This window comes from Sugiyamaella lignohabitans, chromosome A, assembly GCF_001640025.1.
Source record: "Sugiyamaella lignohabitans strain CBS 10342 chromosome A, complete sequence".
Lineage (NCBI taxonomy): Eukaryota > Fungi > Ascomycota > Dipodascomycetes > Dipodascales > Trichomonascaceae > Sugiyamaella > Sugiyamaella lignohabitans.
Genome location: NC_031672.1, coordinates 967,787 through 980,574, shown reverse-complemented (window position 1 = coordinate 980,574; position 12,788 = coordinate 967,787). Strand labels below are relative to the sequence as shown.

The following is a 12,788-nucleotide window of genomic DNA, read 5'->3' as shown; positions in this document are numbered from 1 at the left end:
CGTGACTTTCACACTCAGTGGGCTACTGCTAAGCATGTCTATGATGTAAAGTATGCGAGAATGGGTGAGCGATATCTGCTTGAGAGTCGCGCTGCTTCGGACTATCAAAAGTTCATAAATCAGGGCCCATACAAAGACTTTGACCGATTCCTCAACCCAGAGAAATTACTATGTACTGGACAAGACTGGAAGGGTGGTCGCTGGTCTTCACATGCAGTCAAAGTCTATCTTCAGCTACCTCTAGAAGATGTTATTCACAATTGGCACCGTAATGGTTTGGTTCGAATTGAGACGGTTGGTGGCTACGGATATAATGCAAGGGAAGTAAGCAGAGATGAATTTAAGAGCTTGTTTATTGATAGTTTTAATTCTCGGTTGAACAGAGTCAGTGAAGAAATCTACGAGGAAGATCTTAGCTCAGATTATGCCGAAAATGGCCTGGACGAGAGAGACTCCTCAGTTCCGTCAGAGTTCAAATCTTATGACACAGATGAATTACTCCCATGTTTATTTTTGGCCATCTGCAACTTGGTTTTAACACCATTGTTATCTGCTGAAGGTAGTAATGTCAAACTCGGTTATGATGTGTCGTTCCAGGTCGACAAATATCGGCATATCGACAAAGGGGCTGAATATTTTTTCGTTGATGTAATCTTGATTGATTCCATCCACTCAATGAAGAACATAGAGTCATTGGATGATCAGGATCAGACAATAGTGGGATTAATTTATTTTCAGTCTAGCTCCGATTTAAATTTATGCTATGGTAGTCCACATTGGTATTTGGTAATGGATGAGCTTCGCTTCCATCTAATAAAATCCAATCTTATTCATTACATAGTATCCAGTTTTTATGAAACATTCTTCATTGATATCACTGGATACAAGGATGGTCGGCTGAATTACGATATATTCCGCCTTAATTACGACTCTACGGAACCAACTGTCAGACACGCGATAGCTGCTTATTTAGCATACTGGTCAAACGAAAAAGATCCCGTCAAACGAGGTAAGTCCATTGCAATGGAAATAAAGATGGAGCCGAATCCGTTTTCAATTCTTCCAACCCCCGATGCTATGGAATTTTCGCCGGTTAACATCATTCGTCACACTGAGTTCTTTACAGCTGACAGGCACGCTGAAGATGAGCGGTTGCCCGCAATCAACTTGAATTTGCAAAGGCTGGAGCGGGTGGTTAGACCAAAGTCTGATCAAGGGCGCTTTCAATTCCACGCTGATTGGGATCAATTGATGATTAAAGTGATGACAAGTTATATGCCTATTATTCAGGAGTTCGCCACAGTGAATGGAACTTTTGCCACGCTTAGATGTTACCCGAAGTGTGTGGAACATCTTTTCTCTGCCGAAAAATTGGCATTTGAGAAGCTAGCCAGTGTTCAAGGAAGTATTATTCCCCATATTTACGAGGTATTAAAAGAAGGCGAAATCAATATCATTGTAACCGAAAGTATGAATGAATACATTCCTATCATCGATTTTATGGAAAGATTGGCAAGTGAGCTCAAGCGTCCAGATATCTCAGTTGAAGAAGAGGTCAAAGTTCGTCGAGATCTGCAACTTTTGTATAAAACGGTCAAAGAGAACTACCAACAAATACATGAACTGGGCGTATTCCATAAGTATGGTAAAAAGAATGGTATTATGGTTCGTTCTGGTAATGATGTTGTTCTCGCGAATTTCCAGTATAGTTTTACAGAAGTTAGTAAAGATGTTGACTTTTCAGTTGACTGGAAAAAGTTGAAAGTGCTGTTTAAGGAATTTGAGAACTGCCCGAAGGAAAAGCGTCGAAAAAAGAGAAGAAGATATTTTTATTAAAGAGTGTTGGATTATTATTATTATTATTATTATTATTATTATTATTATTATTATTATTATTATTATTAGTTTTCAGAATCAGTATATTGGTGGGTCATTAATTTCTGAGGAATGGCGAGGAACGTGAATTGAGTTGTTTAATAGATCTGAGCTAGTTAGATACATAAGAAGCCTCAGGCGGTCTGCGGCTTTGCCCCAGACCCCGTGGTCCCTCGCGGTTCGCCAGAGTGGGATGAAGGTTAATTTCTAACCCCATTGTATGCAGATATTTCAGATCTGTAGTGTGGATTAATATCGATATTATTTAGTTTCTAAAGAGGTGCTTCTTCGTGCATAGCTTAATTAGGGCCAGCCGCAGCTGTCAGGCTTGTTGAATCTAGTAAATTAAAAGTCATCAGATATAAAGAAATAACTGATAATGACCATATATATCGCAATTAGGTTTACTTATATTTTATGATATATTAAGGCCTTAGTACTAGTACCCCCTGGAATCTCAGGTGTCCCAAGCTTCTCGTGAGGTGACTTGTGGCATAGCCGAGCGTCGTTTTGACATCTGTGAAGCTCAGCTAGTCAGATATTATTTGGGCAGTAGTAGTTATTAAGATAGTCGCTTTGCCAATTAAGCTAAACGCGCGACTTTGTTCTTCTTGTTTCTTCATAGGGGTTGGGCGGTTGATGCGTTTACATGCAAGATACAGAGTAGCTAATTGTTATCCTAACTGTATCTGCAGCGGCATTGTGTTGATCTGTACGTCATGTACAAAATACGTTGACATAGTTTCAGATTAGATAATATATCCACGATGTTAATTCACAGGCAAAATATTTGGCAGAAATACTTAGCAAAAAAATTGATCATCAACTTCAATTTTGATAAATTATAACTTTATTACTTAGGTCTGTTACATAGACAATATATACATGTATATAAATTATAATACTGCAATGAGATTATTTCTTCTTCTTAGATTCAAGTCTCTTTTTAACAGTGGAGTTTGTCTCTGTTCCCAAGAAATAATCCCACCATCTAAACGATGATGCGTAGTTGCCAGTGAAATAGCGATGGTGGTCATCATGGTGGTCGGCACCAGACCACACTGGTAAGAAATGATCCAGGGACCAAGGGAACTCATATCCAGAATGGGAATCAATTGCTTGAAATAAGCGAAGTACAATCCATGTAAGAACAGTAATTAAGTGTAAATTTCCAAAAACATATGCCCATAGTAGTGGACTGCCTACTGTACCAGTTCCAGTAAAAGCTACTTCAACTGGATGTGCATACTCAGCCGTTAAGCCAAATGGAGCGGCATACTTGTGATGCTGTTTGTGGATTCTCTTATACAGATACTTAGTGTGTAAAAGACGATGTCCCCAGTAATGCCAAGTGCCTTCTAAAAACAAAAAAAGTCGCTGTCTGAATGGCCCAGTCCTTCCAGCTAGGAAATGGCACTCCAATGCTGATGTTGAAATACTCGCAAACTGGATAAAATCCAAAAATAGGAATGGCTTCTACAAACAAGTGAGATAGTAGAACTGATTTCAGACACTCTCAGTATTCCTTGGTAGTTGGTATTTTAGTGTCTTGGATTTTATATTTGCGGAAGTATGGGATCATATCAATAATGGCCCACGGTATGGAGCGTCCAAAGTATACCAGCTCATGCGATATTAAGAGTAATAGTCCTGTAGCAATTAGCGGGCTATCAAACGAGCTGAAGTAGCGAGCCCATGCCCTTTCAAAGTAGTTCAAACTTTGGAAAGAAGGGAGTGTATCCAACTGAGTGAGAGTGATATTACTAGTCCTGTTTTCATGTTAGTACCACTGTCGACTCTACTACTATAAATAAAATGTACATACTCCATTATTCAGAAATCTCTCTTGTTCCTCAGTAGCTTTATATCCGGTCTTCTCGGTTCTTAAAAGACGTTTCTCGCTGCTCATAAAATCTTGAAAACATTTTGCTATTTATATTTCAGTGTTGATTCGATCTGCATACTAACTCAGTGGTCAGATCTTATCTGTACACGAGCTGTCGGGTTCGTCGTTTCGCATCGCCGATCATCTGTCAGATCTCATGCAGGGACCCCTTAACATGTTGCTGAGCCAGACCTGCTCTCCGGCGGCTGGGACTTCGCCCCAGACTCCACTGCTCGTATCGCTTCGCTCGAGTCGGGTGTGGGTTCCCTTCCCATTTATTTTTTTTCTCTCGGTACCGCTCTGGCTAAGCCTGGAATACCCGGCTCTAGACTTAAATTCTGCACTGACCCCCCTCGTCCGACTCGAGTGAAGCGAGAGCAGCAGTGGGGTCTGGGGCGAAGCCCCCGCCGCCGCTGGAGGCAGGCCTGGCTTGGAGAATAGGTCGCTCCAGGTGCATATCGGCCACCTGCACAGCTGTCGCTTATCTCGTTCCTGTCGTATCTGATAGGAAGTCTAAAAGAACATGTCTTTTCTGTGGTGAATTCAAACGAAGTTATAATAATAAAAGAAAAAGGCTGTCAATGCCTATGACGATGAGCGGTGGTTAAACTCGTCAATATAAACTTTATTATTTCTGGCTCACGACATTCCATGCCATTTTCTATAGAGAGAGCATTCAATGCATTCCCGGGTAACACTAAAAGTTTTGAAAGCAGGAGACATTGTCATAGTACTGGAAAAAAAAGCTGCTATAGTGGGTATATCAAGTAAAATAAACTTGGATAAGTACATTCGAAAAGGAAAAAACGAAAAACAGAGGAACTATCTCAGCGGTGAACATTCACGGTATGGTGGTCTCTCAACACCGGGTAACACTCGACGGTCCCCAGTCCACCGTTCATATTAGCAAATCCAGGGAACAGCACAGTGTGTTCACAGAATAAAATGTCCAGGGTGAATATACAAACCAATATCTCCAGCCAATTGTAGTTAACTAATATTTCTAGAGTCACCAAGGTTGACTCATGTGGCCTTATGTACAGAATGGGCCATCTCTCGACCAATACCTCCAGATAGTCCAACTCAGATGGTACTCCAGGATCAGCACATGGAATGGTCTCTAAGCGACAGAATTATTATCAAACTAGAGTCTCCAGCTGATTACATTCAACTAGTATTAGTCTGGTCTCATGGATTTTGGTTCATGGATCCAATGGAGAAAGTAGAGGGCTAGGGTATGACTGTCAATTCCGGGTAACATTATTAGAGCAAGAATATTTATCGGACTACGGAAAACAAAGCCAGTTTACTTTACTGTAGCACATAACTCGGATAATTTATACCGCAATTACATCGATCATCACATGAGATACAGAGTGCCATTCGCCCCCGGCGGCTGGGGCTACGCCCCAGACCCCACTGCTCCTCTCGCTACGCTCGAGTCGTTTCTTCTGCGATCCCAGTAACTCCTGCGAAGCAGGAGCAACGGGGTCTGGGGCAGAGCCCCAGCCGCCGGAAACATTGGGCCCAGTATGTCGCTTTGCAAGCAATTCCCGGCCCCCGGCCTGATATATCCAATCAATTGGGCCTGACACAGGTAGTGATCCGTCCAAAGATGAAATGCCTAGAAAACTATTTTCCAGTCGACTTTATAAACAGCAGTCGATTTAGGTCATATCCAGGCCTCTATTCAGCTCCTCCCAGCTACTTTGCTATAGATTTTGTTGGGTATCCCCATTTTATTCCCTTCAGAACGCTTTTCTCGCTAGTTTAACCCATGCAGTAGACCGTATAACAGGGGTCGGGATCAGTGCCTCCGGCGGCTGGGGCGCTGTCCCAGACCCCGTAGCTCCTGCTTGGCAGGAGACTGCCCAAACCGTGGACGAAATCGACTCGAGCGAAGCGAGAGGAGCCACGGGGTCTGGGGCAGAGCCCCAGCCGCCGGAGGCATGCCACCCCCTGAATATCGCTATAACGGAGTCGAATACTTCACTGTCATTTTGGAAGGTGATCTGATCTGATGATATCTTCACCAACCACATTCACACTACAATGTCGAACATTCTGGACGTGTTCAACCCGAAAACGCCACCAAACGGCCAGCAGCCACAAGAACCGTGCTTTCCCTGTCTGCTGACGTCGGCTGCTGTCATGATTGCCGGAGGTGGTTACATGGCATCTGGAGCAGTGTTCATGGCCAAAGAGGGCCAGCCACTCCCCCAGGCCGCCACTCCAGCCTGGCGGGCCACGGTCCGTCTGGGCGGTGTCGGCGTGCTCGCACTCGGACTCTACCGAGCCTACGACACTCTCATGCTCTCCAAAGAGGCCGACTCAAAACTCCACTGACTTCTGTACATATTCAACTCTGTTATCTTTTTAAAGGGGGGCGTGTGCCTCCGGCGGCTGGGGCTCCGCCCCAGACCCCGCTGCTCCTCTCGCTTCGCTCGAGTCGTTTTTGTGGGGGATCGCAGCAGTTCTCCTGCGAAGCAGGAGCCACGGGGTCTGGGGCAGCGCCCCAGCCGCCGGAGGCACAACCGACTCCGCGAACGAGGGCGGAGCCGGAGGCAGGTGGGAATTTGCTAGATTATTAGTCGATACAGAGGTCGCAGGCCCAGTTTTCGACGGAGATGGCCGAGTGTTTGGCGGTGAGGATGAATGCGTCGTGGTCGAGGAGTTCGTGGGGGGTGGGGCGTTGAGGCTCTTTGTAGAGACATTTGTCGACGAATTTGCGGAACTGGGGACTAAATTGGCCGTTGTCGGGAAGTGCAGGTGGGTCTTCGTTGACAATGCGTTGTAGAAGATCGAGAATACTGCCAGGGTTACCTCCATTGTTAGATGAGAACGGGAATTTACCAATTGCCAGCTCGAGAACGGTCAGTCCAAGCGACCATACATCGCCTTTGACAGAGTATGCTGCTCCTTGGATGCGTTCTGGTGACATGTACGTCGAGGTTCCTACAAAAGTTTCGGCAAGCGAGTTAATAAGCTCGCCAGATACACCGAAATCGCATAATTTGACCTGGCCTCGTGAGTTGACGAGTACATTCGATGGTTTGACGTCTCGGTGAACAATCCGGTGCTCGTCGTACAAATAAGTCAACCCTTGGACAACAGCGTAGGTAATCTTGGATATGATTCCTTCATTGATAGACCCTTTAAGTTTGGAGATGCGGTCTAGAGAACCACAGTCCATGTATTCCATGCAAATAATGACACTACTTTCAGTGACAAACCCGCCATAGTATCCGACAATGTAGTCGGACTCGCATTCGTGCATAATATGAAGCTCGCGAGCAATCTGTTTACGAACAGCGGGTTTAGTTTCCAGATGAATGACCTTCTTAGCCATGACTGTTTTTGTAGGCACATGCACTACTTTGCTGACAGTGCCTCCATTTCCATGGCCGAGATCTGTGATGTTTTCGAAATCTTCTTCTCGAAGATCCAATTTGAACTCGACTCCCAGTTCAAGAGATGCAAGCTGGGTCACAATGTTACCGCCTCCTGTGTAAGTCGAAACACCAATGCTGTTACTGGAATAGTTATTTATAGATGAGTCCACAGGACCGCTGGCTCCATATGATGTGTCATAAGAACCGTTGCTACCGTTGTTGCTGCTATTACTGCTGATATTGCTATTGATATTATCGTTAGAGTTGCTGTTGTTACTATTATTATTGAAGTTGTTGATGCTATTGCTGTTATTGTTGATGCTACTATTACTATTATTTGGGTTACCGTTGTTGTTATTGCTGTTATTGTTTCCATTGATGCTGCCCAGAGGTACTGGTGCAACTCTCTGGGTTGATTGTCTGGCACTAGCAGCCGTTGAAGGGGCCAGCAGACTAGGAACATGACCGCCATTGGAGCCTGCTGACATAAAATCATTCGACGTACCATTGCCATTGCCGTTGCCATTACCTACTCCATTGCCAAGTCCATTGCCAAGTCCATTTGTGTTGATGTTTCCAGATCCTGGAGATGATACTGGCAAGGAAAGAGCCTTGAAATTCTTCCTCTTCAGCGTCTTTACAGGAAGTATTCTTGGCACATCGTCAACAGAAGACGAATTGACAGAATTAAACGAGCTATTTGGACTGGCTGTAGCAGTATCAGCAGTGTTAGCAGTCAACGGACTGGAACTAGCACTGGAAATTGTGCTGCGAACCGGACTATGAACCGAGTCTTGACTATCTGGAAGAGCAATAGCGATACCACCGACTGATCCAACACCAGTACTAATCCCAGCACCAAATACTGAACTGGCAGTATCAATTGGACTTGCAAAATTGTCAGTCACAGGTCGACTGTCAGCAGCAGCAGGTGCAGTGCTTACAATATCAGCAATGGCAGAAACTGCTGTGGTAGCAGTGGCACCAGCAGCGGTAGTTACAGCAGCTGGAACAGTTCCAGCACCTAAATCTGTATCCAGTGTATTAGAACCAGAACCAGAACCGGATCCAAGTCCATTATTAACAATAGAACTGCCATTACCAATACCGACCTGAATAGAGGCTCGTGAGCTGGTATCACTGTCGTCCCCGAGGGACAACTTCTGTCTTGTGAACTCAGCAGAACCTGACATTTTTCATTCGAAATAGCCCACAGACCAATAGCACACCTGTGCTAGAAGTACTTAAATTGGCTATAAGCAAGCCAATGGCCTCAAAAGCCCAAAATCCAAAAAAACCGACTCTCGAATCTAGACCGTGAGCAGTAGCAGCAGCAGCACCACCAGCATAAACCAGACCTCCAGACTTCCTCGTAGTACCAAAAATAAAATAAGACACTCCAAACAAATCCAATGCTTTAACCAATGCAAAATATAAAACCTGTCTTTCTTCTTTCTCTTCCAAGTTCCAGTCCAGTCTTCTCAATCTCAAACACTTTCACTTCTCAATAGACCCGGCAGTCTGACTCCCTGATCCGCCAGCTGATTACATCCACACCAGCTCACTTAACCCGCTGGCTGCCTGATCTGCCGTTCCCCTGAAACACCCCACCCTAACCCACATACCCGCGATTGCGGCACATACCCCTACCCGACTACCCCCGACGTCTCGACTCGAGCGAAGCGAGAGGAGCCGGGGGGTCTGGGGCGCAGCCCCAGCCGCCGGAGGCATGAGCGGACCCCCGGGGTGATTGACTGCCTCCGGCGGCTGGGGCTCCGCCCCAGACCCCGTAGCTCCTGCTTCGCAGGAGAGCGTGCCGCGGGCGCGGGTGAAAAGTTAAAAGAAGCCGCAACCCTGGTGTGCGGCTGAGTGGAAGCAGCGAGTAAAAATTAGAGCCACTGAATGGCCGACCCCAGCAGTTTCGGATGGGTGTGGAGGAGCCGACCGGCGGCAAGGTAATATTTTGTCGCAGAAATGTTCCGTGTGTTCTTCCTCACTCACTCACATACACACAACATCATCTCATCACCAACCGGCGTCTGTATTCCACTTATTTCGACCGAACTCGGAGTTTTTTATTTTCGGCCAGTTTATTTATTAGACAATTTTCCTGTCCGCTTGAAGAACTGCCATTGTTTTTTTCACTACCGCTTCTGTGACTTGTTATTTATATCACGCCTCTTGCACTTCCAGTATTGTGGTTCTTTTTCATATTATTTTTATTACACTGGGTTTCTTGACCGTTTTATTTAGTGTTTTTCAAGTGTAATTGTTGTTGCCTCTGGATCACTTTTTCACATTTGTCATATCTGTTATATCAATCAGTCACATCTTTCGCACTGTTATTTTCACAGTTCCAGCTTGACCAGTAAAAGCATCAGCGAACATCATCGAACATCAGCGAATTAATTATTCACGGGTTTACTCTAAGCTACTGGCTTTGGCTGTTGTTTTAAAAATCTAAACAGTTTCACGGTTATATTTGAAAGAAAGTACACCAAGACCTCGGACTCGACCCCGCTCGACTCACAAATTGTAAGAAAGCCCATTGGTCCACCATATCCTCATTACATCTACCTACATTTACAGCTACTTTATAGCTCGAGTTGACTTTACTCTACACGTTTGATCATATCTACATCCTGTCACATTAATTCGCAATGTCCGACGCTTGGAAATCTCAATTAAATATTCCTGAAAAGGACCACCGTCCTCAGACTGAAGACGTGACCGCTACAAAAGGTAACGGCTTTGAAGACTTCTATCTCAAGAGAGAGCTTCTAATGGGCATTTTTGAAGCCGGCTTTGAAAAACCCTCACCTATTCAAGAAGAAGCCATTCCCATTGCCCTGGCAGGCAGAGACATTCTTGCTAGAGCCAAGAATGGTACTGGTAAGACTGCTGCTTTCACCATTCCAGCGTTACAACAAGTCAACCCTAAACTAGGCAAGATCCAGGCTTTGATTCTAGTGCCAACAAGAGAATTAGCATTGCAAACATCCCAAGTATGTCGTACTTTGGGCAAGCACTTAGGTATTAATGTCATGGTCACTACCGGTGGTACCACTCTAAAGGACGATATTATTCGTTTGAATGAGAGTGTTCATGTATTAGTGGGTACTCCTGGTAGAGTTCTTGATTTGGCTGGTAAGAACGTTGTGGATTTCTCGGAATGTCCTATGTTTATCATGGACGAAGCCGATAAGCTGCTATCACCGGATTTCACTCCTATTATCGAACAATTGTTGGCCCATTTCCCTCCTGACAGACAGATCCTATTATTTTCAGCCACTTTCCCATTGCTCGTCAAGAGTTTTATGGATAAACATCTTAACAAGCCATATGAAATTAATTTAATGGACGAGCTCACTTTGAGAGGTATTACCCAATATTACGCGTTTGTTGAGGAGAAGCAGAAACTACACTGTTTGAACACGCTATTTTCCAAACTGTCTATTAACCAATCGATTATTTTCTGTAACTCGACGAACCGTGTTGAATTATTGGCTAGAAAAATCACTGAGCTCGGCTATTCATGCTACTACAGTCACGCAAAGATGATCCAAGCCCACCGTAACCGAGTTTTCCACGAGTTCCGTAACGGAACCTGTCGTAACCTGGTGTGCTCAGATTTGCTTACTCGTGGTATCGATATTCAAGCTGTCAACGTGGTTATCAACTTTGACTTCCCCAAAAACGCCGAAACATATCTGCATAGAATCGGTAGATCTGGTAGATTCGGTCACTTGGGTCTGGCCATCAACCTTATCAACTGGAACGACCGTTTCAACTTGTACCAAATAGAACAGGAGTTGGGTACTGAAATCAAGCCCATTCCTTCGCATATCGACAGGTCTTTGTATGTTGCCCAAAACACTGACGCTATTCCCAAGCCTTTCCCTCTGAAAGAGTTGCCCAAATCCAACCAACGTAGCCACGAAAAGTACCAACAACAAACTGACTTGAACTTCCAACCAAGACCCCAGCATCACAACCAACACCATCACCACCAGCAACAACAGGGTCAACAACATCTACAACAAAATCAGAATCAAAACCCAAACCAGATTCCCACCCAAAACCAGCACCCTAGCCAGGCCTTCTCTGGTCAACCGCAACCTCCTCAAGGAGTTCCTCCACAAGGATATCCTCAATTTCCTCAAGGATACCCCCCACAACCTGGCTATCCACCTCAGGGATTCCCTCAACAGCCACCTGTGCCACCCAACGGCCAGTTTTATGCCCAACCCCCTCCAGCTCTCCCCCAGTAAACACAGCATGCTAACGTTCCCCATGTGATACGATTTATGTTCTGTTTTACTAGTATTCTACCTTTGCTTTTTGATTGTTTGCCGTTTATTCTTTGCTTTCACCTGTTCCGTTTCTGCGTGTACCCGCTGCTGTCTGTTTCTGTTGTTACGTATGAGCTATTTATTGACGTCCTCTACCCTTAAATCCACCTCCTCCACCTAATAGCTTCACCACATCACACGAGCTTTCGACGGGTTTTTTTTCGCATGTTCCTGACCAGGAACCTGTGTTTTTTTTGGCTCGTCGCTAGTGTATACTCTAACATGCTTTATAAATATGAACTGTCTGATGTGCCTCCGGCGGCTGGGGCGCTGCCCCAGACCCCGTAGCTCCTGCTTCGCAGGAGATGGCTGGGACCCTCGACGCAAACGACTCGAGCGGAGCGAGAGGAGCCACGGGGTCTGGGGCAGAGCCCCAGCCGCCGGAGGCAGGCCACCAATAGAAATCGCGTCCTTTAACGTGGTGCTCAGGTGGTGGGCTCGACAGGGTCCAGCTCGTATTTGTGGTCCAGACCCTGGACTCGTCGTTGTTTTGTGGATCTTCTGAAACTCCTTTACAGGGCCAAGAAATATGGGTATTGACGTATACTATAAATTAAACTACAATGTTGAGTGTAGCGGCAGATACATGAAAATGTCTCAGCTTGCTGCGCAAGTAGCCCATAAAAGCAGGTACTCCTCTCCCAAATACACAGTTATGTTAATTCTAGCATCGCATGCCAAGCGAATATATCGCTGCCAAGTGATTAACATTTACTCTTGATACAGGCGCACTTGTCCAGAAGAAAATGAATTATTCATCATCATCAACAACTATTGACTGTGAAGTACAGTCCAGACTCAATGTTCACTGTAATTGTCTCATGAACATCGGAGAGGCCAGTGATCAGGCCATATCAAGGCCAATTCTTGAAACAGGACATCTAAGCTAGTGATATAGAGAATTCATAAGTACATAAAGAGACGTTTGTCCAAGATAATCTACTTCTTCTCATCACTCATCTCTCTATCTCTTTCTAGTCTCTCAGATTCAATCATTTCTACCAGCAACTCAGCTAATCTTTTCTTTAAGAATAACAGTCACCACTTGCAAAAATGTACTCCAAGTTCATCGTTTTGACTGCCGCCATCGTCTTGGCCACCTTCTCTCAAGCTGCTCCTGTAGCTCAGTCTACTCCTGCAGCCCCAGCTCCTTCTGGCCAACTATCCAATGACCAGTTGATCAGTGGCCTTCAAAGTGCTTCTCCAGCCGACATCTCAGCTCTTTCGGCTGTGTTGACTAGTGGAATTAATGGAGTCATCGCTCTTTCCAAGCAATCGAGCCAG

General features: G+C 45.1%; 3 protein-coding genes across 3 annotated transcripts; 2 read left to right on the top strand and 1 right to left on the bottom strand.

Moving 5' to 3' along the window:
- Positions 1-5,812: 5,812 nt before the first annotated feature.
- AWJ20_313 (uncharacterized protein) lies at positions 5,813-6,106 on the top strand (the record flags this gene model as incomplete). The annotated part of the gene is made up of 1 exon (XM_018880129.1): positions 5,813-6,106. One exon carries the CDS (start codon positions 5,813-5,815, stop codon positions 6,104-6,106), a length of 294 nt encoding a protein of 97 aa, XP_018734555.1.
- Positions 6,107-6,347: 241 nt separating this feature from the next.
- Positions 6,348-8,345, bottom strand: STE7 (mitogen-activated protein kinase kinase STE7; the record flags this gene model as incomplete). The annotated part of the gene is made up of 1 exon (XM_018880118.1): positions 6,348-8,345. The coding sequence occupies one exon, from the start codon at positions 8,343-8,345 to the stop codon at positions 6,348-6,350; it is 1,998 nt and encodes a 665-aa protein (XP_018734554.1).
- Positions 8,346-9,812: 1,467 nt separating this feature from the next.
- On the top strand, positions 9,813-11,423 carry DHH1 (DExD/H-box ATP-dependent RNA helicase DHH1; the record flags this gene model as incomplete). The annotated part of the gene is made up of 1 exon (XM_018880107.1): positions 9,813-11,423. The coding sequence occupies one exon, from the start codon at positions 9,813-9,815 to the stop codon at positions 11,421-11,423; it is 1,611 nt and encodes a 536-aa protein (XP_018734553.1).
- Between the last annotated feature and the right edge of the window lie 1,365 nt (positions 11,424-12,788).